General features: G+C 48.3%; 1 protein-coding gene across 1 annotated transcript; it reads left to right on the top strand.

The window, feature by feature from the left end:
• Positions 1 to 4,964: 4,964 nt before the first annotated feature.
• Positions 4,965 to 23,782, top strand: chrna11 (cholinergic receptor, nicotinic, alpha 11; the record flags this gene model as incomplete). Its single annotated transcript, XM_079749037.1, has 10 exons — positions 4,965 to 5,007; positions 7,468 to 7,607; positions 8,225 to 8,269; positions 8,708 to 8,817; positions 9,602 to 9,681; positions 13,808 to 13,975; positions 14,742 to 14,936; positions 18,685 to 18,771; positions 19,389 to 19,498; positions 22,955 to 23,782. 10 exons carry the CDS (start codon positions 4,965 to 4,967, stop codon positions 23,780 to 23,782), a joined length of 1,806 nt encoding a protein of 601 aa, XP_079605163.1.
• Between the last annotated feature and the right edge of the window lie 1,775 nt (positions 23,783 to 25,557).

Here is a 25,557-nt window from a genome sequence, read left to right as displayed (position 1 = left end):
GTTGCTAGTAGTTTAAGATACAGACCCCTAGTTCCTGGAGGAGTTTGGAAATAAAAACCACAAAGTCAATATACTATATTGTGGTCCATACTAAGTAGATTGGATGGGGGCCGAGTTGCCACATTGAGTATCTTAAAGACCTTTAGTTAACTTCCCACCGGAGAGAATAAAGACCCTCTCGTCAGAGGGGTAGTTCAATTGTTTGAATCATTTGTTAATTCAACAGCTTGCTGTAAGATCAGCCAAGCAATGCAGGGTTTACAACCTGGCTTGCAGCCTCAGGGACCGGTGGGCGAAATACCAGTTGAGGATCTGGGCTGCATGGAGTTTGCCTCCTCAGGTACAAGTGAGGACGAGCTCCCTGTAGTAGCTTGTGTCAGATTCAAGATGATGGCACTGGCCTACAAGGCGGTCAATGGAACTGCCCCAGCCTACCTCAGAGCGTTGATCAGACCACACACCCCAGCTCGAGCGCTCCACTCAGCTACTTCAAATGGACGTCTGGTACCGCCATCGCTAAGAGCAAGTAAAAGTCGTTCATTAAAGACACAACTCTTCTCTGTTTTGGCCCCGCAGTGGTGGAACGAGCTCCCTGCCGATGTCAGGACAGCAGAGTCGCTCAGCAGCTTCTGCAAAGACTCAAGACTCACATGTTCAGAGGTCACCCAGACTCTGCATTGCCACCCACTCCCAGCCCTCCTACTTATGGTATGTTGTACCTCCTCGCACTTAATGTACAAACTAATTTTTTGTCGTACATAGTTTTAGTATCCTTATCCTTTGAGTTCATCTTATCCTAGTTATCTTCGTTGCATACAGAGAATTGGTTAACCTAGTGATTTTTTGTGCTTTTTATTTTGTTCTATGAACTGCACCGAAAGTGATATATTGTTTCTCTTACTTCTGAAAAATGTACCTAAGCGTAAGTCGCTTTGGATAAAAGCGTCTGCTAAATGTAAATGTAAAGTCTGTATGTGTGTGTGTTTGTATGTGATTGTTTGGCTGTGTGTGTGTGAGTATGTATGTTTTTGTCTGAGGGTCTGAGGGCACATGTAAGTGTGTGTGTGTGTGTGTGTGTGTGTGTGTGTGTCTGTGTGTGTGTCTGTGTGTGTGTGTGTGTGCTGTATGTGTGTGTGTGTGTATGTTGGCTGTGTGTGTGTGTGTGTGTGTGTGTGTGTGTGTGTGTGTGCATGTATGCATGTGTGTGTATGTATGCATGTGTTTGTTTGCTGGTAGGTAATCCTTCAGCAAAGCCCCCTGCAACTTAAATCATAATAAGCAATAATGTAAATAGTTGCATGGATTTTAGAATGTGCAGATTAGTCAAATATGCAGTTATTACAACTTTGATGTATATTTGTAGTGTAAATATATTTTAAAATAATTAAATATTGATCAATGTAGGGTAGGCTGTACACACTTAAAGAACCCCAAATGGCAACCCATCCACCCTCACCACACACACACACACACACACACACACACACACACACACACACACACACACACACACACACTAGAAACTAGAAATCGATTCCAGCACTAGCCATTGTAATACCCACCCATAGTTCAGCCTTTAACATGATAAAGATTCCCCATCCAATGCATACAAAACAACGAGCTACTTGGGAGTAGTGGATGTCCCAGATAAGTGGATGGCTGTCGATAGGCCCCCTATTAGGCGGAGGGGACACGTCAGTGTGGGAGATTGCCTAATCCAATCCCAGAGTAATTAAAAGCACCCGGCGCTGCAGCGGACTGACAGATGCGATGTCCAAAGCACGGTTCAGAGAGAGAGAGAGAGAGAGAGAGAGAGAGAGAGAGAGAGAGAGAGAGAGAGAGAGAGAGCAGGAGAGAGCAGGAGAGAGAGAGAGAGAGAGAGAGAGAGAGCAGGAGAGAGAGAGAGAGAGAGAGAGAGAGAGAGAGAGCAGGAGAGAGAGAGCAGGAGAGAGCGAGCGAGAGAGAGAGAGAGACAGAGAGCAGGAGAGAGAGCAGGAGAGAGAGAGAGAGAGAGAGCAGGAGAGAGCAGGAGAGAGCGAGCGAGAGAGAGAGAGAAAGAGAGCAGGAGAGAGCGAGCGAGAGAGAGAGCAGGAGAAAGCGAGAGAGCGGCTGATTTAACTGGCCTGAGGTCGGAGCAAAGAACGTAATGAAGACACAAATGTCAAACAAACATTTCACATTGCTGTGAGGTTGTTACACATTTATCCTGGTGCTGTTGCCATAAGAAAATGATAGGCAACCCTTAGCAACCTCAATCTTATCTTCTATGTCTCTTTTAGTCATCTGTTGTTATGTGTTTATCAACCTCATTGATTTGCATGATACCATCATTGTGTTTTTTGTCATTGTCATTGTAGTTGAGAATACGTGAGAGAAGTCTACATGTACCTCTACATGTACCTGTCTATAATGTTAAGCCTTCTTTTATATTTAGCATTCGACATATTATACCCTCTTTTTGTGTACATATATGGCTTATATTTAGGTCGTTTGTTTCATTATTTGAAAAACAAAAACACAATCTCCTTTGAATTATTAGTAGGACTACTGTTTACTTTCTGATGTGAGAGCCTAAAGCTCTGTCTGGGATTAATCCAGTAGGCTACATTTGATTTCGTATGGTCTTAAATTAAAAGCTGCAGTTTGAAGAACCACCGCCAGAGGGCACCCACGAGCCTGGCTTCTATCTCTTATCGGTAATTGCATGAGGCAGTATGCTTCCTTTCTTTCTTTCTTTCTTTCTTTCTTTCTTTCTTTCTTTCTTTCTTTCTTTCTTTCTTTCTTTCTTTCTTTCTTTCTTTATTCTTAATTATTTTTTTCGCCACATTTTCAAACTGCCACCTCGTACATCAAAAGGCAAGGGTTATTTCGTTTGGTAAGCATAAAGGCAAAATTAAATTAAATTTACGCTAAGATCCCACTGGGAGGGCAAAGCAACAGGATGTGGTTCCTTATTATACCTAACAGGTAAACATCATTTATCCTTGTTCCTTGCCCGGTGCAATCTCCTCTACTTTTAGCCGTCTCTGTAAAGCCATCCTTCTTTCTGCCTCCGAGGCTTCGAGGGCCATCGGGTGTAGCCTTCGTGTTCAGCAGCGCGTGGATCCGTGTCTCGGGAGCCTTCCGGAAGCCTGACAGCCTCCCAGTGAGCGGGCGATTCTGAAGGGCAGCGACCGTAATAGGGTAATCTATTATATACCCAGCTCCCGTCTTCCTTCCTTCCTTCCTTCCTTCCTTCCTTCCTTCCTTCCTTCCTTCCTTCCTTCCTTCCTTACTTCCTTCAATTCTTTCTTTCCCTCGTCCCTTTATTTATTTACTTTCCTTTAATTAATAGTATTATTTTCTTTCTTTCCTCGCATTCGTTTGTTTTCCTTTTTTTTCTTTCTTTTCTTTGACCCCCTCCCCTCCCTCCTCTACATGGGTGGTTTCCCGCTGTTCTGGCCTCGCATCAGCGTTCCGTGAGAACGAATGAGGAGCAGAGTTTAGAGCGTGCACATACACCTTCCCGCCGAGCCCAGCACTTTCTCAATTAGACCCGAGTCCTTGCTGATGCTAAAGTACCCCCCCCCACCACCACCACCACCCCTAGCTGAATGAATGACTGAACGACCAATCGCACCGAGACGCAATCTTCATACATATAGGCTGCTACACAGACCTCGGGTTCAGTTTGAAAGCACACGCACGCACGTACGCACGCACACGCAACACACACACACACACACACACACACACACACACACACACATACACACGCACACTCATGCATGCACACACGTACGCAAACACACACACACACACACACACACACACACACACACACACACACACACACACACACACACACACAACACACAAACACGTGGAATGAACAACTTTTTTAGAATCAGAAGGAAAGATGTGGGATTTTTGTATGTATGTATTTGTAGACCTTTATTACATTGACTTACCCTTATACTTCTTTGGTTTGTTGTGCAATGACCAAATGTGAAGTATAATAATAAATATTTATTTATTTATAGTCATTGTATTCCTTCACTCTCTCTCAGTCTTCCATATCTCCATCTGTCAGGCTCCTCGCTATGCTTTTCAACAGCAGCCTCCCAAGGAGCCGGTCTGAGTGACATGATAAAGAGAGGGCGAGGGAGAGAGAGAGGGAGAGAGAGAGATAAAGAGAGATAGAGAGAGAGAGAAGGGGGGAGAGAGTGAGAGACCACACAAACTCATTGCTTTCGAGAATCAATCACCCCACCCCCGCTCCCCCTCTCCCTCTCCCTCACCCTTCACTGCCTTCCCTCACTCACTGCAATCTGCCGATGGATGCGTGTGTGTTTGTATTTGCGAGAGAGAGAGAGTGGGACAGAGCGAATGAGCAAGCGAGAGAGACAGAGAGTTAGACAGAGACAGAGAGAGAGCGAGTAAAAGAGACAGACAGACAGCTGGACAATCTGCATCTCACAGCCTGAGTCTCCCCCACCTCCCTCTCTTTCTCCCCCCTTTCCCTCTCCCTCTCCCTCTCTCTCTCTCTCTCTCTCTCTCGGGCTGGTTCTCCCCTGTCTCTCCATCGGAGTGGTTCATTTGTTCCAGTTGACGCTATGTGGCCGTGGACCGGGGGCTGAGCTGGTGGTGGCTGGCTGGCTGGTCGAGCTGGGTGGGATTAGCTCCCGGTTTCATCAAACTAGCCCTTCCTCATCCTCAGCCTTCTCCTCTTATATCCGGAATCCGTTTTTTTTTCTTTTTTTCCTTTTTTTTTTTCTTCTTCCCAGAAGCTGGTCGGTAACTAAAGCTCTGCTTCATTCCGGATCCTCGTCTACTGCTCTCTCTCTCTCCGCTGCTCTCTCCTCTCCTCTCTCCTCTCTCCTCTCTGCTCCGCTCTCTCTCCTCGCTCCTCTCCTCTCCTCTCCTCTCCTCTCCTCTCCCCTCCCTCTCCTCGTTTCTCTCCTCTCCGCTCCTCGGCCGGCAAGATGTGGTCCACGCTGTTGCTCCTTCTCCCCGCTTTGATCCACGGTGAGACACACACACACTAACACACACACGCACACAAACACACTAACACACACACACACACACGCATTTCACATTTCACACTTCTACTTTGTAGCATGTATGTATATATTTGGGTCTCTCCCGCAAAACTTCCCGCCGGCTGGCTGCTATGTGGTCCGTGTGCGATGGGCAGGAGAGGCACTTCAGCGGCAGGGCGCCGGAGTTGGATGCCCCTGGGGATGTGGCTGTTCACCGGGGCTGCGTTGCTCGCCTGTTGAGAGGCGTACGGCTGATGGAAGGGTTACCACGGACTTACACGCCGAGCTCCAGCCGTGGGGATGGTCGTGATATCGGAGAACTAGGGGGGAGGGGGAGACAGGGGGGAGGGAGGGGGAGACAGGCTGGATATTTATTACCCTGCGTGGCGATAGTGCCTTCAACGATAGGTCAAGCCCCTCCTGGGAGAGGCACCCGTAGAACTCTCTACTTACTTATTTATAGTTTTATTTATCTATGTTTATTATTTCTCGTTGCGTTCATTCATTCATTTGTTGGCTAGTTCATTTATTTATTTCTTCATCCATTCATTCATGTATTTATTCATCTGGCCCTTCATTGTTTGGTTCTGACTCTGACTCATCCGACATCCACCAGCTGCTAAAGTCTCTCTAACATGTCAAGGTGCTCAGGTCCCTGGTACAGGCGGATCTAGGTGCTCAGCAGCTGATGATAACACTGATCATGTTTGACTGTTTTTTCATTATCATGTTAACCGTTAACCGCGGTCTGTGACCATCATCGACGTCTCTCCTGGCTTTACTGAGACATCTGTTTCTAAAATATTTAGGCTCAGTGACTTCCCTGTGCTTATTCTGTCGTTGAGCAACAAGGCACTTTCATCTTTCTGATGGGACATTTTGTGATGCGCTTCAAGGAAGGCTTGCTACTATTTTGTCCACAAACTCTGACGCACTGACTGACACACATTGATTCCAAAAAATAGAAGCGCAACAGTGCCATATATTTTATTTTGTTAGATTGCTATGGTTGTTGTTTTTTGTCTATTTGTGCCACTTAATGCATTTCGACTGAATCTGTACAAGGAAGTGACTTTTACAAATTATATCTTGGATGGATGTTTTATAGTGGCCACTACGATGCTTTAATCAAAGCCTGGTATCATGCTTTAAACACTACAACCTAAAGACTGCTGTTAAGACTACAGCCTAAAGACTGCTGTTAAGACTACAACCTACAGACTGCTGTTAACACTACAACCTACAGACTGCTTTTAACACTACAACCTAAAGACTGCTGTTAACACTACAGCCTAAAGACTGCTCTTAACACTACAGCCTAAAGACTGCTGTTAACACTACAGCCTAAAGACTGCTGTTAACACTACAACCTAAAGACTGCTGTTAAGACTACAACCTAAAGACTGCTGTTAAGACTACAACCTACAGACTGCTGTTAACACCACAACCTAAAGACTGCTGCTTATAGGGTGATCATGGAGACAAATTGCTGAAGTGGATGTGAACTTTCTTTCAAATGATTTACCAGTACATTGTATATCTTCAATATAAAGTGAATATACATATATGTGTGTTTTTACATACATTATATAATCATATATATATATATATATATATATATATATACATATATATAGTCAGAAGTTGTCACACCACACCACTCGCGAGACAAGCCATTTCCCCGTGAAATTTAACATCCATTTAAGAGATATTTCTTATCCTTCAGCATCTTTCAGATGTTGCATTGACAGGCCTTTTTCTGCCCTTTGTCATTTCCCACCACCTCCTCCACCTCCTCCTCCACCACCACCTCCGCCACCATCTCCTCCACAACCAGCCCCTCCTCCACCACTACCACCACCTCCACCACCACCTCCGCCACCACCTCCGCCTGTAGCTTGTCTCCTGCACGTCATTCATGGCGATTATCCCCATGACGTCCTCTAATGGGCCTCCATCTCGCTCTCATGCCATTAAACACAGATGATAGAGACGATATATGGGTGCAAGACTTCTTCCTCTTGCCTCCCCTTTCTTCCACACCTCGATTACCGTCGTTTAGCGTTTGCATGAACCTCTCTCCGCTTTTCTTCTCCCACACTTTACCAGAAGGCGCAAGGTGTTGGGCTTTTGTGTTCTGACGGCTCAATACAATTTCTCTCTCCGTCTAAAGCTCAATAGACCCCTCTTCACCGAGCCGTCAAACAAACACAGGTGCCTCTCATCAACGCCGATTATGGATCAGTTTTCCTTTCATGTAGCGGGGGGCACGCGAAGCAGGCTGAACCATAGTGAGGGTAGCTCTATTACCTACGTGCACGCGCCCCGCTACGTCACAGGGGCGGAGCCATAGTTAGTGTTACGAGCAGCACCTGTGTGAGCCCTCCGACGACGGCCCAGCGTAAAGGGGTCTGCTTCACTGCTCTGTGATGTGGCCCTCCAGTGTCGGTGCAGGGGCCCCACCAGAGGCACCTCCTGAAGAACCTGCTGAAGGACTACAACCGGATGGAGCGGCCGGTGGGCAACGACTCCCACTCGCTGACGGTGGTCTTCAGCCTCAGCCTGATCCAGATCATGGACGTGGTACGCTCGCTCTCTCCCAGACCCCCCCACCCCCCCTGCAGGGTTGACCCTGTTCCACTAAAATAACACGCAGTTGGTATAGAAAAAATGGAAAGACGATTTAGAAGAAAGTTTAAAAGTGTTCAAATGAAAAAGGGGGAAAAGTGCCATATTAAAGGATAAAGTTCAACATGCGGTGGACCTCAACTAAATATCAGCTGTTTTCCCAAATTCTCTATAGAAGGTGAATTTCTACGCTACAGGCTACGACCCTTCTATTGTCATGACATTTCAGCGATTGTAATTACAATTCAGCGGGATACCGAAAGCTAGGGAACTATAGAGATCCATGTTTCATCCAAATAACTACTTTCCCTGTTTGCTCGTCTAACAAGAGGTCCAACAGTTAGGGAGCCCCATAGGTTAGGAGCCTCTTAGTCCAGTGACAGGGTTCAGCTGATAGCCCTTTGTATAGAGAGAGAGCTGTGACTGCACTGTCCCCGAGGATTCGCCTTTTAAACCGCCATGAATCTTTAATGGCTTCCGACAAGATACTCTGCTCTCCACTGAGAGGACAGGAGTGTCCCCAAAGATATTTGTGAAGGTGTGTTGTGTGTTTTTGTTCCTCCTTCTTTTAGGATGAGAAGAACCAGGTGCTGACGACCAACATCTGGCTGAGGATGGTAAGCCATAGACAAGAGATCTTAAACTCAATGGAATGTATTTGTAGAAAAATGTGTGTGTGTGTCTGTGGGTTCAATGACTCAATGTGTGTGTGTCTGTTTGTGAAAATTGCATTGCATTTAATAAATAAATAAATGAGAGTAAAGGGATTTGACAGTAATAGCCTTTGAACGGTAATCATTCTGGATTTTTTTCCGGTCAATAGCTCCATGCTTTTATTCAAACGGAAAATTTTTACTTGACCTTTTTATGGGTTTGTTTTGTCCTCACTCAACGGTATGTTGAAAATACAGCCAGAACGCAACAACCTCAAATGCTTTATCATTTTGACAACTATTGTTGGCTTGTGTGTGTGTGTGTGTGTGCGTGTGTGCGTGTGTGCGTGCGTGCGTGCGTGCGTGCGTGCGTGTGTGTGTGTGTGTGTGTGTGTGCCTCAGGGCTGGTTCGACCACTATCTCCAGTGGAACCAAACAGAATACCCTGGGGTGAAAAACCTCCGCTTCACCACCGATCAGGTGTGGACACCTGATATCCTGCTGTACAACAGGTAGCACACACACACACAGCCACACACTCACTCACTCACTCACTCATTCACTTACTCACTCACTCACTTACTCACTCACTCACTCACTCACTCATTCACTGACTCACTCATTCACTCACTAAATTACTCAAACACACAGACACTCACTCACTCTCTTACTCACTCACTCACTCACTCACTCACTCACTCTCTTACTCACTCACTCACTCACTCACTCACTCACTCACTCACTCACTCACTCACTCTTTCACTCACTCAATCACTCACACACACAGCCACTCACTCACTATCTTACTTACTCACTCCCTCACTCACTCACTCACTCACTCATTCACTCACTCACTCACTCATTCACTCACTCAATCACTCACACACACAGCCACTCACTCACTATCTTACTCACTCACTCTCACTTACTCACTCACACACACACAGCCACTCACTCACTCTCTCACTCACACACTCATTCTCTCACTCACTCACTCTGTGACTCTTTCACTCACTCACTCTGTCGCTCTCTCACTCACTCACTCATACACACAGCCACTCACTCACTCACTCACTCACTCACTCAGTAACTCATTGAGCACTCATTCACCCACTCACTTACCCATACACTTACAGCCACTCACACACACACACACACACACACACACACACACACACACACACACACACACACACACACACACACACACACACACACTCACCCACTCACTCACTCACTCACTCACTCACTCACTCACTCACCCACTCACCCAGGTTTCTCTGTCTTCTCCCTCAGTGCAGATGATGACTTTGACTCTACCTTTAAGACAAACGTCCTGGTCAACTCCAGCGGCTACGCCGAGTACCTCCCACCGGGTGAGTTTCTACCTCTCTCTCTCTCTCTCTCTCTCTCTCTCTCTCTCTCTCTCTCTCGCACTCTCTTGCTCTCTCTCTCGCTGTCTCTCTCTCTCTAATATCCCCCTGTTACTCCATTACAATTCAATACATTACACACAGCCCCATTCCTCAGCTTCAGCTGTACCTCCCTCTCTGCTTTTAGTTTCCGACGCTGGTCATTAATATTCCAGCCGCAGCGTGGAGGTAGATGATACGTTCATTCCCAGTGCGTTAGTCGGGAGGACGTCTCTAAGCGGAACCCGTCCTCGCTAGCTTAGCCTGTACAAAGCCGGCGTTAGCAAGGTGGCTCCCCTGGGGTTACCCTCAACCCTTAAGATCGTTTTCTATCCACATCATTAAAGAGCACTGCTACTTGTGTTTGCAGCGCTCTCTGGTTCCTCGGTACTAGCACAGCCTTCTGAGGTCGAGGCAAACAATAGGCAGTAGGAGGAGAATATTTACCCGCCACATCCCTTATTAATTAGCCCCCATGTTGATGTGGCGGCAAGACGTGTAAACACAGAACACGGACGTATGCAGTGGTTCAGATGGGAGCGAGTTAGAAAGAGATGATGTCTCTTTAGATCTGCTTTAATAAACAGATTAATAGACAAGAGAGAGAGAGGTAGAGAGCGGGAGAGAGGGAGAGAGAGGCAGAGAGAGAGAGAGAGAGAGAGAGAGGCAGAGAGAGAGAGAGAGAGGCAGAGAGAGAGAGAGAGAGTGAGAGAGAGAGAGAGAGAGGGGCAGAGTTTGAGGCAGAGATAGTGAGAGAGCAGCAGCAAGAGAGACCGAGAGATAGAGAGAGAAAGTGAAAGAGAGAAAGATGAAAGAGAGAAGAAAAGGTTTGGAAAAATACTGAAAAATAAGATGAATATGGCAATATATTGACAGCAGCACAAGGAGGGAGTCAGATAGACAGACAGACAGAAGGAAAGAACAGTTCAATGAACACCAGTTAATTTTACTGCGTTTACCAAGGTCTCTCCTTGTGTGTGATTACTGTGTTCCTTCTGGACATTGTTTTTTACTTCTCTCCTCATCAGCAGACATAGAGCCACAGGCTGTGTTAGCCAAGGAGTGCGCATCTGCTAACACCTAGCGGGATAAATAATTCAAAGGCATGGGGCTGCCAGCCCTCGGGGGAGTGCTGGGTATTATCATTGGAGCAATAGAGCATATCGTGGCGGCAAATCTAGCAGGCAACTGGTTATGTTTTGGTGTCGATAAGAAGGAAGGGGGCAAAAACATGAGGCTTTACTCACTGGTGGGGTTTTGAGTTGCTTTTTTTCCTTTCTTTATTTTTTCTTTAGTAGTCAAACTGAAAGAAAGACATTTTCGAATGCCACAGACATAATGCGTATTTTGTAATGGGAGACTGTGGTTCTGAGGTGACTACAAATCAGTGCGAACGGCTGGTACCAAAATATACATCTTAAGTGGAACGTCTGAATATTAAAATACATATTTATGTGACTGTGAATTAACATAACCATGTACAAGAGACATCTGTATATTAAGATATACACCTTAAGTGGAATATCTGAATATTTAAATGAACATGAAGAAGCTATCTATAAAAACGTTTATGTATGTGGAACATCATGTGCATATTTAAACATCTAAGTGGAACATAGGCCTTTCAAATTGTACGAGATGTGTATAACACAGGCAGAGAGGAGATATAGGGCAGCTCCTTATCACAGAAATGTGTTTTCCTCTACAAGGCATCAGCCTGTACCTGCATGGAAGCCGTGACTTTAAAAGGGAATCGACATGAAGGAAATAGGAAATAGCTCTGCTGATATTTGCTCAGCCGATATTGTCATGGTGAATTTAATTGGTTTGCATTGTGTTTGGTGTCTGTGTGTGCGTCTGTGTGTGTGTGTTTGTGTTTGCGTGCCTGCCTGCGTGTGTGTGTTTAATACAAATTCATGGTATTTGTCCTGTTAATTTCTCATAACATTTTTTCCCACCTCTGTGTCTGCTCTCCTTTGAAGCCACATTTGCATTCTGGCAGGTTAATAATGAATGTATTTAAGAAGTTTATTTGCAGACTCTGACATTTTGCTACTTACTGCAACAGAAGGGCTCAATGGACTTGGTTGTTTTGTCAATTTCCATAATTGTGATTTTTGTTGGCATCTATGAGCGTCTCTGTAATTTAGTCTTTGTGTTTGTTGTGTGTTTGGTTGTGGTCTAGTGTGTTTGTGTGTGTGTTTTGCATGCACACTCTTACACACACACACACACACACACAAACACACACACACACAAATACACACACACACACAGCGCTGGATAAAGGCTCTGCTTTAATTTATTTCCTTTAATCGTGAGTATGAGGTTTGGATGACTAATAGGTGCTCCGTATTCACAGCATACGCGATCCAGTCAGATTCAGAGTCAGACGTGAGCTTCAGGCAAACAGCAAACAGATTATCGGACAGACTGAGGGACAGGATACACATAAGTTTAGCATGTATCAGTACAGAAGTGTCCGTACAGGTAGGCAGATAAGATGGCTGAATGCTTTGATGGCCAAATGGATGGATTGATGGATAGAGAGATCGATGCAGGGTGGGACAGACAAAAAAAGAAAGAAGGTACTTTTATTCCACAAGAAATAGGAAAACTGTTGAGAAAAGGTTTTCTTATAGAAAGATGGACGAATAGATGTATGGCTAGAAAGTTGGATTAATAGATAGAGAGACATACTGGCAGGCAGGTTATGAAAGGCACCGTGAGAGGGAGTTATGAATATCTTAAGGACCAGGTGATGGTTCAAGGAGAGAGAGAGAGGGAGAGAAATTGAGGCAGCGAGAGAGAGAGAGAGAGAGAGAGAGAGAGAGAGAGAGAGACGGAGACGGAGACAGAGACAGACAGACAGACAGACAGACAGACAGGTCTGTGTGTTTGTTGATTGGAGTGACCCGGAGCAGTGTGGTGCCAGAACGACTCGACCTTGCCACCAGCTGCTCCTCGTTACCCAGCCGCCAGACAAACAGCCCTGACCTAGCGGCCGCGCCGAGCCCGTATCCCGGGAACAGGCGGGGCATTACATTCATTGCGGTCTCCCCCCCACAGTGACCAGGATTCAATCACATTAAGAAGGTTAAAGACACCCTTGTATAATGGGACTCATTTGATTTATTTATTTATTTGACCAAATAACCCTTTTCCATTCGTTGAGACACAAATAGATAGATCAAGCAGTGTGCAGATATGCAGAGTATACTTTGACTTCCTTGAACGAGGAATAGCCATGGGGGGCATTCGCAAGTGGCCTCTCTGCGTGTTGGCATATTTAATGTACGCCCCCCCCCCCCAAATGCCTAAATGAGGTCACACGTGTACAGCAGCTTCTAAACAATCAAACGACAGCGAGTCATTTTCATAGGATTAAAAGACATGAGCAAGGCACCGTTAACCCATGGGGGTTTAGTGGATCTCTGGCAGAGATGACACTCATAAAGACTCATCTTAATTTGAAACGTGTAAATTACACCAAGGAGCGACAGATTAAAGTGTTATGGCTGTAACGATCTCGGGAGATTTCAATTTCCTACGGCGTTTAGTAAGATAAAGGGAAGAATTATCTGTAGCAAGGTAGTATAAATGTCAACCTTATTCATGCTACTCTGCATCGGGGTGGACTTCTGCAGTCTGGCATCTCATCCTTCCTCTCTTCGCCATCCGAAGGTTTTTCTTTTTGACTTAACGTCCAGCCAATCAGAGAGAAGCTCTCGCTTTCTTTGCTCGTGCTCAATCCATTTGGAAGTAAGGCAAAAAAAGAATTCTGAAATGTGAAAGCCTTCCGTGCATATTTCTGATTCGTCTTGTAACATCATTATTGAGTCTATTTCGGAGCTACACTGATTTGTTTGCACGGTAGCTTTGCTTCTTTATCCAGGGCTCCACCATTCTTTAATTCATTCGGCAGAATGTAACACGCCTTGTTCATCATGGAAAGAACCTCCCCCCACCAAGTAGGGAATGGTGACACCATTCTGGTCAGGTCTTTACCTTCACCCTCTTTCTAATCCATTCTCTCTCTCTCTCTCTCTCTCTCTCTCTCTCTCTCTCTCTCTCTCTCTCTCTCTCTCAGGAATCTTCATGAGCACGTGCAACGTGGACGTGCGCTGGTTCCCGTTTGACATGCAGAAGTGCGAGCTCAAGTTCGGCTCGTGGACGTACGACGGCTGGCTGCTGGACCTCCAGATGAACGAGGCCGACATCTCGGGCTACATGCCCAATGGAGAGTGGGACCTCGTGGGTAAGCATGGGCCGCCACGCCGCACAGACGCCCTGGTCCCCCGCCTGCCTTGTGCCACTGAGCTGTGGCACTGAGCTGAGTGTGGGGGGGGGGGGGGGGGGGGGGGCAGTTCCTCCGGAGGTAGGGCGAGTTGGTCGGTAACCACAAGGTTGCTAGTTCGATCCCCGGCTCCTCCTAGCTAGAGTGTCGTGGTGTCCCTGAGCAAGGCACCTAACCCTCACTGCTCACGACGAGCTGGCTGTCCCCTTGTATTGGCTTACGCCACCTTCGGTGTGTAAACGTGTGCATGAACGGGTGACTGTCAGGCAGTATTGTAAAGCGCTTTGGGTGGCCACTGGTTACAAAAAAGCGCTATATAAATGCAGTCCATTTACCATTCACCATGTACACCTGCACCGACCGGCCACCCAGCAGTGGAAGACATCTCTCTGTGTATCTCACCACAGCCAGTCGCCAGGCGTGTCGGCGCACTAACGGGCTTAGTGTGGGCACCGCAGCAGGGGGAAACTCATTTTCTCCTCCCAATCGACTGCCGTGAGCTCCAAAAAGTGGCCATGGAGTAAAGTTTCGAGGTCAAAACAGGTAATGTCGGCGTAGCTCCTGCAGCGTCTGTCGTGCGTCCAGAGAGAGATAAATCGACATCAACATCAGCATCAGCACTACTGGCCCGGGAGCTCGGAGCCTCGGCCTCGTGTATACATCCCAACTCCCCTCGGTTCTCCCAAACCTCCAGAAATAACTCCCTCTCTTGTTGTCCCCCTCCCAGGGGTACCGGGCACCCGCAGCGAGGCCTTCTACGACTGCTGCAAGGAGCCCTACCCGGACGTCACCTTCGTGGTGACCATGCGGCGGCGGACCCTGTACTATGCCCTCAACCTGCTGATCCCCTGCGTGCTGCTCTCCTCCATGACCCTGCTGGTCTTTGTGCTGCCCGCCGACTCTGGAGAGAAGATCTCCCTGGGTGAGTGGTGCAGAGAGGGGGAGGCGCTGTGTGTATGGATGTATGTATGTACATTAACAAAGCCGTACTGTTCCACCTGATGCCAATTACTATGTCTGTTGTTGGTATCATTTATTATTTTCTTTCTTTTTGTTGTTTCTTTCTAATGACTATTGTGTACCTTTGTACGGTGTCCTTGAGGGCAAAGAAAGGCGCCTTCAAATAAAATTATTATTATTATTATTATGGCACCCACTGCACTCCTGACCATCCCTGGAAGGAGGGATCCCCCACTCTGCGTTCCTCCTCAAGATTACTTTCTTGCTGATTCAGGTGTTTTTTCTTGCCCTTGTGGGGGCTTGGGTCAGGGGGGTGTCATAAATATTTGCTGTGTTAAGCCTTTTGAGACTGTAATGGTGATTAAGGGCTATACAAATACAATTTAATTGAATTGAGTTGAATTGAATTGAATTGAGGGAAGGGGGGTCACATGTCCACATGTTCGGGGGCTATGCTGGGATGGAGAGGCTGATGTGTGTTGTGGAGGAGGTGGATGGATGGAGGGAGTGGATGTATCGAGGTGGGCGGAGGTGGATGGCGATGATAGATAGAGCTAGGCTGGACAGGGAGATTGTTATTGGACAGGGTTGAAGGCCTTGGGTTGCATCTCTGCTGAGGAGTGTCAACATTGTGAGGTTATTCATCTGCGATTTGGTTGCGACCCAAAAGTGGATACGGCTCTGACTGGGATGCCGTTTGCATGCTCACAGTTTGATGATGACAGAGACGATCATTCAATTGATATCTGACCTGGCTAACACTTCTTCTGTCCCTGAATCTGAACATAAATTGGGTGGGATTACGAACTGATGTCACTTCCTGTGTGGGCTGAACCTATGAGCTGACTTAAACTGTGACCAGGTGCTCATCAAGCATGCTAGTTACATCCTCTGCTGAGTCTCTTTAGCTTATTTTCACAATATTCCCATGTATATATTTTCCCCTATAACTTCTTGTTCATGCTAAATGAATGTGAATTCTGTCAACCCGCTCTACTGTGTTACACCTAGCTGAATCAAGGTGCAGGCTGTAGGATACGAAACAAAGAGTATAAAGAATTTGTCTAGCTAGGCAGAAAGCAAGATATACTAGTAAACAGTTGTCATTCTTCCATCTAACTGTAAGGCTTCACGCTGCCAAGATGCATGGAGTGTTGACAGCAATGTTGGCCGACAGCAGAAATAGAAACCACGCTGAAAGGTTGCAGAAAGGTGGGACGTGTGTGTTGACCGCATCGGAGTACTATTCTACTCAGGTACAGATGGGGGCTCAGCTAACCTCATCCCTCACTGGGTCCTGGAAAAATGACCCTGTGGCAGGTTTAATATAAGCCTCCATGACTCACACACACACACACACACACACACAATCACACATACGTGTGCAAACATGCACACACACACACAGTGTGCAAACACACACACACACGCACACACACACACACACACACACACACACACACACAGACGCAGACATCCGCACGCACACATACACACACACGCACACACACATACACGCATTCACGCACATTCACCCACCCACACACACCCACACACAAACACACACATGCACACCTGGCTGCCGAGCTGGCGGGTTTGATTGTGAGGTGTGTGTGTGTATCTGTGTTTGTGTGTGTATGCATGAGTCTGTGTGTGTGTGTGTGTGTGTGTGTAGCTGTAAATTGTTAACACAGCCGTGCGTGCTCTGCTCCACGGGCCCCAATAGAACAGAGCGGAGGAGCTATGGAAGAACAGCCAGGGTGTTTGTGTGTAGGAAGGCAGAGGGATGGGACGCTGGGGGGGGGGGCTTGTGTATAGAGGGTATTACGGGATGGAAATAGAAAGGAGACGATAAGGGGAGGTGGGGGGAGAGGCGTCGGAGGCAGCGGTGAATATCAGGACGGAGCAGAGGAGGTGATTAACAGCAGGGGGGAGGGGGGGAAGGAGGATGAGTGATGGAGGAGCCGGGTGCCGAACCCTTTCATGAGACACCACGGGTAACAGCGTCAATACTACAGATACAGGTGTTCCCTTCAACGATAGCGCAACTCATACATAGATGTACACATCATCGGTAAAGTAGTTGTATGAATGGAAAACAAATTAAGGTGATTGTTTTAAAAAGGGAAAGGAGCATGTTGAATGTTATGTCGGTCTCAAACAGGCCTGGTTCTGATGTTGGAACCAGCCTTCTATTGTCATGTGACTCGCACACGGCTTCTACATCCTTCTATCTTGGCCAACATGATTCTACAGCTGATTGCGATTTGGTTAAGGTGGGGCTTATATGTAGGCCCTGGGTCTTAATGTCTTCTGGCTGCTGTCGGGATTAGCTGTTGAATCCACTGCAGACGTGCACACAACTAAAACCCCTCTGAATGAACTTTAAGAGCTCTTCAGAAGCCTCTGATCTCAACATGCATGTATATAAAACGAAAGAAAGGTCCTACCAGACAGGTCAATACATATACCTATGAAAATATCGATGAGACTAATAGTGACGCGCTGTTTCAGAATACTATTTCACGGTAGTTGGAGAGGCAGAGAAGACAAAGTGACCCAAGGGGCGAGGATGTGGAAAACGCCATGGCAACAGCGCTGTCTAACCAGATCCCAACCGAGACTCACAACGCATTATGCAGCATTTCACCAAAGGGGATGAGGAAAATCTGCACATGCACACAAACGCACGCACGCACGCACGCACACACGCACGCACGCACGCACATACACACACACACACACACACACACACGACCAATTAACCTATTGATGTAATTACGGGCAGTGAATTGATTAGGGAGAGAGAGAGAGAGAGCTTACACACTGTCTTCCAGGACGGCAGTGTGTCACCGGTTTGATGGACGGCACCGGGACCCAGTGTGTGAGGTCAGCCTGCGTGTTAATGAACCGCCGCTGTATTATTATGCATTTAATAAGGAAACGTGGGGAGAACGGGGAGCGTTGATTGCGTTTGTCCGTTGGGACCGTTTAGCAGAGGAAGTATTCTCTGCCACGGTGGATGACGGCTTGAATGACGAATGAGGATTGAAATGATTGTGTGTGCTTGTGTGTGTGTGATTGTGTGTTTGAGAGAGAGAGTGAGAGAGAGAGAGTGAGAGAGAGAGAGAGAGAGAGAGAGAGAGAAATAGTTTGCCCGTTTGTGTCACAAATGTCTGTGTGTGTGTGTGTGTGTGTGTGTGTGTGTGTGTGTATGGATGCGTGCGTGTGGATGTGTGCGTTTGCGTAAGTCTGTGTTTGCCTCTGTGTGTGTGTCAATATGTGTACGTGTCTGTGTGCGTGTGGATGTGTGCGTGTGGATGTGTGCGTTTGTGTAATGTGTGTGTTTGCCTCTGTGTGCGTGTCAGTGTGTGCGCGTGTGTTTGTGGTTTGCGGTTTGGATCGAGTTTGCTTTACTTGGAAAATGTCATTACAAAGGAATTATGCTGAAAAGAAATTCACTATAGGCCCATTAGTCTAATCTCATCCCGTTTACTAATTTGCATCAAGATAAATCGAAGCCAAATCTAATAATGTTATTCAGAGGTCAGCTATCTTTGGACTGCATTGCATGACTATTTGTCACATGTAACTAAAGAATGGCTTTGCTGAGGAAGATTAAATGAACATCTCTCTGTTTGTCTCTCCATGTGTGTGTGTGTGTGTGTGTGTGTGTGTGTGTGTGTGTGTGTGTGTCTCTCTCTCTCCAGGTATCACTGTGTTGCTGTCTCTAACGGTCTTTATGTTGCTCGTGGCAGAGATCATGCCCGCCACATCCGACTCCATTCCTCTAATAGGTACGTGTGTGAGTCTGGTCAGCGGGGGACGGGGGGGGGGCTGTGCGTGTTCCAGGAAGCGGGTCCTAGTCCGTGACAAGCCTTATTGGCCTTAGCAAGGTTCATGGGAGTTATAGATTTCTGTACCGTATGTGATGAGTTTTCTGGGTTTGTTGAGTTTTAATCTCAGTGTAGTTCTTTATTTATCACGGGGTGTTGGTTTCCGTCCCACAGCAAACGGTGGCCATGTGGTGTTTAATGCTCATGCTCCAACGTTATGGCTCCTGGGTGGTGAATGGGCCATCCTCTGTTCAGGCTCCACTAAATTCGTCCATCTGGATGCTGTTAAAATTGAATTGACTTAAATGATAAGTCGTCCCGCTGCAAAAAAAAATAAAATTAAACAATAAAAACGTACGCACAGGAAAGAATGACAAAATGTAGTCAATTATAGACACAATACTCCTTGGGACTTTGGACATAAATCATGGGTGTAACAACGCAGAAGGACCAGTAGAAATGCCGTATCATTGACAATTCACCGCTGCTGTCAGCAGTACTCGTTGGCAAACATGGCGGCCCGTCGCAGCGTGTGTTGTTCTGTAACGCTCCTCCCCCCTCCCCCCTCCCCCTCCCAGGGCAGTACTTTGCGAGCATCATGATCATCGTTGGGGCATCCGTCGTGGCCACGGTGGTGGTCCTGCAGTACCACCACCACGACCCCAACGGAGGCACCATGCCCAAATGGGTAAGTCCTCTGGAACTCACACAAGCAAACACACACATACACACGCACAGATGCACACAAGCACGCTCTCACGCACACACACACACACACACTTGTCAGAGATCTTGTCAGCATAGACATACACCCGACGCGGCTGCGGGACGCCATCATCATCGTTGTTTTCTCGTCTCTCTGCTTTGGAAACTTTTTCTTTGTTTTTTACGTTGGAGGACTTCTGTGGCTCCCGTTATTTTCAGCAGCTCCTCATGTCTCACCTGTCATCACCACTATCCACGCCCTCTCCCTCTCTCTCCCCGTCTCTCTCTCTCTCTCCCTCTCTCTGCCCGTCTCTCTCTCTCTCTCTCTCCCCGTCTCTCTCTCTCTCTCTCTCTATATATATCTCTCTCTCTCTCTCCCTGTCTCTTTCTCTCTCCCTCTCTCTCTCGCTCTCTCCCCGTCTCTCTATGCCCACACAATCCTGTTTCTTCTCCCTTTGCCTTTTGTTCTTCGCCTTCACCTCCATCGTGGCCTCTCTAGGGGAGGGCGGGGGGGGGGGGGGAGTGCCAGTCTCTGTTTGCGTCTGAGACGTGTGTTCAACAAATGCTCCTCCATCGCCCCCTCCTCTCCCTCCCCGTCGCCTCAGCCTTCAAGGCAGCGTGTTATCAAAGTACCTTCACTGCTGATTCAAACCCCCAATTTACTGCTTTCCACCATTTTCGGGGCATTGTTATATTTTGCGGTGGCTCACATTCATTTTCGAGGTGTCGTTGGCTAATTTGCCTTTAAATCAAACTTGTTTAACTTTATTTACTTAATATAATCAGACACAATTTAAAATATAAAGATATTACAATTTAACGTAAGGTAAGATGTAACAATGTTGTAATATAAAATAGAAACAGCAACCTAATTTTGCCTCGGCGGTCTCTCGATATTGTGTTTCACTTTGCCCATTCTCTAACCTCATATATATAATATCCTTCGCCGTCTGAGCGCCACCAACGAGCCGTTCGAAATACGACAGTAATTTCATCCCAACTGCTTGATTTTCAAAGAGACTCGGTAAGTGTGGCTTGCATATGTTATCCATCAATTCAGCGTCACTAACTTTAAAGGCCTGTATAAATCTGCCTCCGCCCGCAGTGGCACCACACAGACGGAAGAAGCGACCATAAAACAAGCGGACATACCTCATTCTAGAAGCACACGTGTACGACATGAAGAAAATAGAAGGCTGGTGTAGCGGGGGGCGGGAGAAACAATACGTCCGACGTGTTGTTTTGATTACCGTGTGTACACACGCTCATCCGATTTACGTTGAAGTTGGGCGAGCGAGCAGCTGCAACATTAAGCCTCCCCGTCATCTCCGGGCTGTCTTTGGGCTGATAAATAGCTGCATTTAGACGGGGAGCGCTGGACATTCAACGAGCCTCGGCGGACCATCCCCTTTTATAATTGCATCCGAAATCAACAAGAAGGAACAAACAACAATCAGGGGGCCAGCAGGGGATCTGGTCTCGGACCGGACAGTCCACCCCCACCAGGGTGTATTACCTGGCTAATGGGGGGATAGGGTAGGGGAGGGCAGGAACCTATTGGGACCACGACCGCAACCCCCACCATCCCCCGACGGAGAGACCGGTGGAGCTGTCTAGTCTCTCCGTAGGGAGGCGGGGGGGGGGGGAAACCCCAACACAGGAGAACAGTTACAAATTATTATATCCTTTATTAACCAGGTTAGTCTCATTGAGGTTAAAATCTATTTTACAAGAGAGACCTGGCCAAGATGGACAGTAGTACACAGTTACAACAAAAAACACAAGGCAAAATAAATTCAATACTAGGCGCAATTGTGGAAATACATCAAGATTATTGACTAAATCCCTATATTATATTTGCAATTTCCAATGGAGTCCGACGTCAAACTCTTAAAAGCAGCTTTAAATTCATTGAGAGTCATAGGTCCTGAAGCTTGAGCTGCTTTTGCAGGTTATTCCAATCAGTATCGTTCCTTCCAGATACGATAGAGACATCACTGAAAGGTTGCGTGGCTGTGGTTAACTACAACACTATGACAACAAGACACTGATCACCCAACGCCAGTGTCACCCGTCCTCGTCTTCACAGTGCTCTCCATTTCCGGGACTTGAGCCTTGAGTCTGTAAGAGGGAGCGATCCTCTCTGGATCAGCTCATTGCGGTAATGTGCAGAAGTGGTAAATCTCTGCCCGCCGAGGCCACCATCTTAAATTCAAACGTCTGAGCCTGCGACTGGATTTACGGACAGGCGGCCTTCCCCGCTTCGCCTGGATGTTATTTAAGGGGGGCGGCGGGACCACACAAACGCAAACTAACCCAGACGCTACGTGTCACGTTTGGGACCTGGGTCACGTGACTTCAGTGGGCAATGAGTACTTCCAACCGCTCGGTTTGGAAATGGTGTTTTCCTGTACTGATGCTCTCTGAATGTGCAGTTGGTGTCTCTCTGTATAACACTTTGAGCATGAATCGCTGAGGCTTTATAAGGGTGAGGTGTGACGATTGATGAACAAACCCAACATGTCAACAAGCATCCATTATAATAATAATCATTAAACAACGATAAAAGTAATGCATCACATTTGTATTGCACTTTTCGAGGCCCCCCAAAGCACTTCACAAATTGAGTGTCAAAGGAAGTGAGTGTCACTGGAAGTAAGTGTCACAGGAAGTCAGTGTCCTCCACTACCAGTGTGTAGCACCCACCTGGGCGCCACACACAGCGTGCGTCAGAACACTCGCCGCACTCCGGGCTATCACCGCGGACGGGGTGAGACCCTCAACCATCCAATTAGAGACCTTTTATAAATGTTGCCAAATGAGAGGAGACTGCGCTGCCATGCCAACCGGTTCAAATGGGAGGTTAAACGGTTGCTTCAGTTCGTCATTTAATGACCCATTATTATATTAGACACAGTATTATATTCCGTCGGTGGGTTTTGAATGCAAGTGATTATTTCTCCCGAGTGGTCCCTGTATGCGCGTGGCTCGCAAACACCTCGTAACTCTAGGACTACTGGGGAGGATCTCCAGGACATTCACCCGTTTGTGAACGCACGTTGTGCGACGGTGGAGCAGTCAGCGGCTTATAATTCTGCTAGTGAGGCCATGAGCCCCCGCCCCACCCTAACAGGGACACGACAGGAAGGCCAACCGGACGCTTTTACATTCCGGGATGTGTCTGCCACTTCACGCTTCTCTTCTTTATATTCTTGGTTATTTCGCTCCTATTTCAAACACATCTCATCTCCATCCCCTCTCCCTTCGCTTTCCTCCCTCTCCGTCTCGCTCCATCGTTGTTGTTGTCCTTTTTGCTTACTTGGTTACCCGACTCACGACTCCTCTGTCTAACCAGCCCACACCTCTCTCTCTCTCTCTCTCTCTCTCTCTCTCTCTCTCTCCCTCCCTCCCTCCCTCCCTCCCTCCCTCCTCCCCCCAGATGCAGCTGGTGCTGCTGCAGTGGGTGGCGTGGTTCCTGCGGATGAAGCGCCCGGGCGAGAGCGAGGACCCCGAGAGGCCCCCCTGCGCCCCCCACCTGCGGCGCTGCTCCTCGGGCTCCCAGACCAACAGCCTGCCCAACGCCCCGGAGCCCGCCCTCCACCCGCTGCACCCGGGCAGCCTGGCGCCGCTCCAGACGGGCTCCCTGCACGCCGGCGGCGGCCACCCCCACCACCTGCAGCACCTGCACCACGCCCAGTCCAGCGCCAACAACAACGGCGGCCTGCTGTACATGGGCTTCCAGAGCCTGGACGACGCCTCGCTGCTGGCCGACGCCGTGCAGAGGAGCAACAACATCGCCGGCGGCGGGGGCGGTGGCGTCTCAGGCCTCTCTGCCGCCTCGGTGGCGGGCAGCCTGCGGGTGGTGGCGGGCGGGGCCAGCCCGCCACCACACTCCCAGGCCCAGTTCTGCGTCTCCCCGCCGCCGCTCCCGCCCACGGCCGGCTCGACCCACGGCGACACGCTGGGCTGTCCCAGCACCGTCTCCAGCGGCGGGGGCTTCGGGGGAGCGGGGGGCTGCCCGGCGATGGGCGTGGGCGGCATGGGGGACCCCCAGCTGCAGGCCCTGCTGGAGGAGGTGCGCTACCTGGCGGACCGCTTCCGGGAGCAGGACGAGGCGGCGGGCACGGCCGACCAGTGGAAGTTTGCGGGCGCGGTGATCGACCGGCTGTGCCTGGTGGCGTTCAGCGTGTTCAACATCATCTGCACCATCTCCATCCTCATGTCGGCGCCCAACTTTGTGGAGGCCATCTCGAAGGACTTCATCTGAGGCAAGGACCCGGGAGTGTAACGAAAAAGAGGCGAAACGCAGGAAAAACCGAAACAGAAGAGCGGGGAAAGGAGAACCGGGGTTGACGAGGAAGAAGGGGGACGGTGAGCCTTGTGTTACGTACCACCCTGGGCTCGGGGTCCGGCGAGATGTAGACCGCTTTTTGAAGGACGGGAAAAAAAGCACTTTAAGGAAGTAGTCAATAGGAAGTCTTTGGGGAAAGGCGGCAGGAGAGAAGCTCTTGACGGTGTATCGGATAAACTACACACACGGAGAGGAGCGAGGAAAAGCATCAAATAACAGAAGGGATTACAACAGGAGCTCGAGGGCTGAACGCCGCTCACCAAGACCCCCCCGGCGAGACCGGCAGGATCGACGGATCGGGTTTGTGATCAGTAGAACCGCTCCAGAGGACGGGAGGCACGGAGACGGGACCCAGCGGAACGCAAAGCCGCCTCGCGATGGGATGTGAGATGAGGAGGAGGGAAGAGCCCGAGGCCAAGAGGCAGAGATGGAGAGAGCATCAGGGACAGGGGGAGATAGGTAGGCCAGACAGAAGCCAGATAAATAAGACAGACGAGCAGGAAGGGGGAGTTGTGCTTTATTTCCTGGCAGAGGAAATGACAGTCTCTTCACTCCCACATCCCTAAAACCTGAGCTGAGAGGAGAACTGCATTGTTTCAAGGGACGGGAAGGATGGGGCTGATGGGGGAGAGAGGGGGCTGGGGGCTGGAGCAGGGAAAAGAAAGCTGTATTGAGATAAAGGATCAAAGTGACTTCCCCCCCCCACTCCCCTCCCTCCTCTCTCCCTCCTGGTGACATTCGGAGTAAAACGACAGAAAACGACAGAAAACCTTTTCAAGGCGGCGAATACGACTTGGCCACAACGGGGAGAGCGATGCTGCACAGATAAAGCCAACAGACGAGACCGGAGCCACCCCCCCTACACAAGCGTCCAATCACAATGCCCTGAATAAGATTGAATTAGGCCGGTTCAGCTCTTTAAAAGATGATGTCCATTTTTATCTCCTAATGGACCGTTTTACCTATCCCAGTCCTTACCCGACGGAGTGAATGCCAATCAGGAATGGCAGAACGATGTTTATCGTCCCTGGAAAAGTGCATTAGCCTGCTTTCGGCTGTACAATGGCCCCCGGCAGCTGGGGGTGCAGGGTGGCCCCTCACCTCTCAGGGCTGGTTATTAATAGAAGCAGGAGGGCCCTCACAAACAGACAGGATCGAGGTGGTTCATTCAATCTATATTTGCTAGCGAAGAGATCGAGGGGCGATATGAATGAATGAATTGCTAGAGCAAATAATCCTATCAATAATGGATATCAACACTGGCATTGCATTAACTCTGAGTCACATCCACTCTATGCCGTCTGAGACTCACTAGAGACTGCAGAATGATCCCCTCTATGTGGCCAGAGAGACAAGTGATCAGTGGATGAATTGGTTTTTTGCTCCTTCTCATTATGGCGTCCTCATGTGTGATTCTTCTTCCCTGGGGCTTATAACCCTACCTGTACCTCCACATCGGCCTCTCCCTGTCGATCACCAACCATATTTCCCTCTGTGTGTGGGTCTCTTTGTCTGTCTGTCTGTCTGTCTGTCTGTCTGTCTGTGTATTCATCTCTATTTGTCTCTCTCTCTGTCTTTCTCTGTGTCTGTCTGTCTGTCTGTCTGTCTGTCTGTCTGTCTGTCTGTCTGTCTGTCTGTCTGTCTGTCTGTCTGTTTGTCTCGCTCACCCTGTCTGTCTGTCTCTTGCTGTT

Source organism: Pollachius pollachius (genome assembly GCF_949987615.1).
Source record: "Pollachius pollachius genome assembly, chromosome: 13".
In the NCBI taxonomy this organism is placed as follows: domain Eukaryota; kingdom Metazoa; phylum Chordata; class Actinopteri; order Gadiformes; family Gadidae; genus Pollachius; species Pollachius pollachius.
Note: the sequence above shows the minus strand (reverse complement) of the source record. Positions and strands in the feature narration are given on the sequence as shown.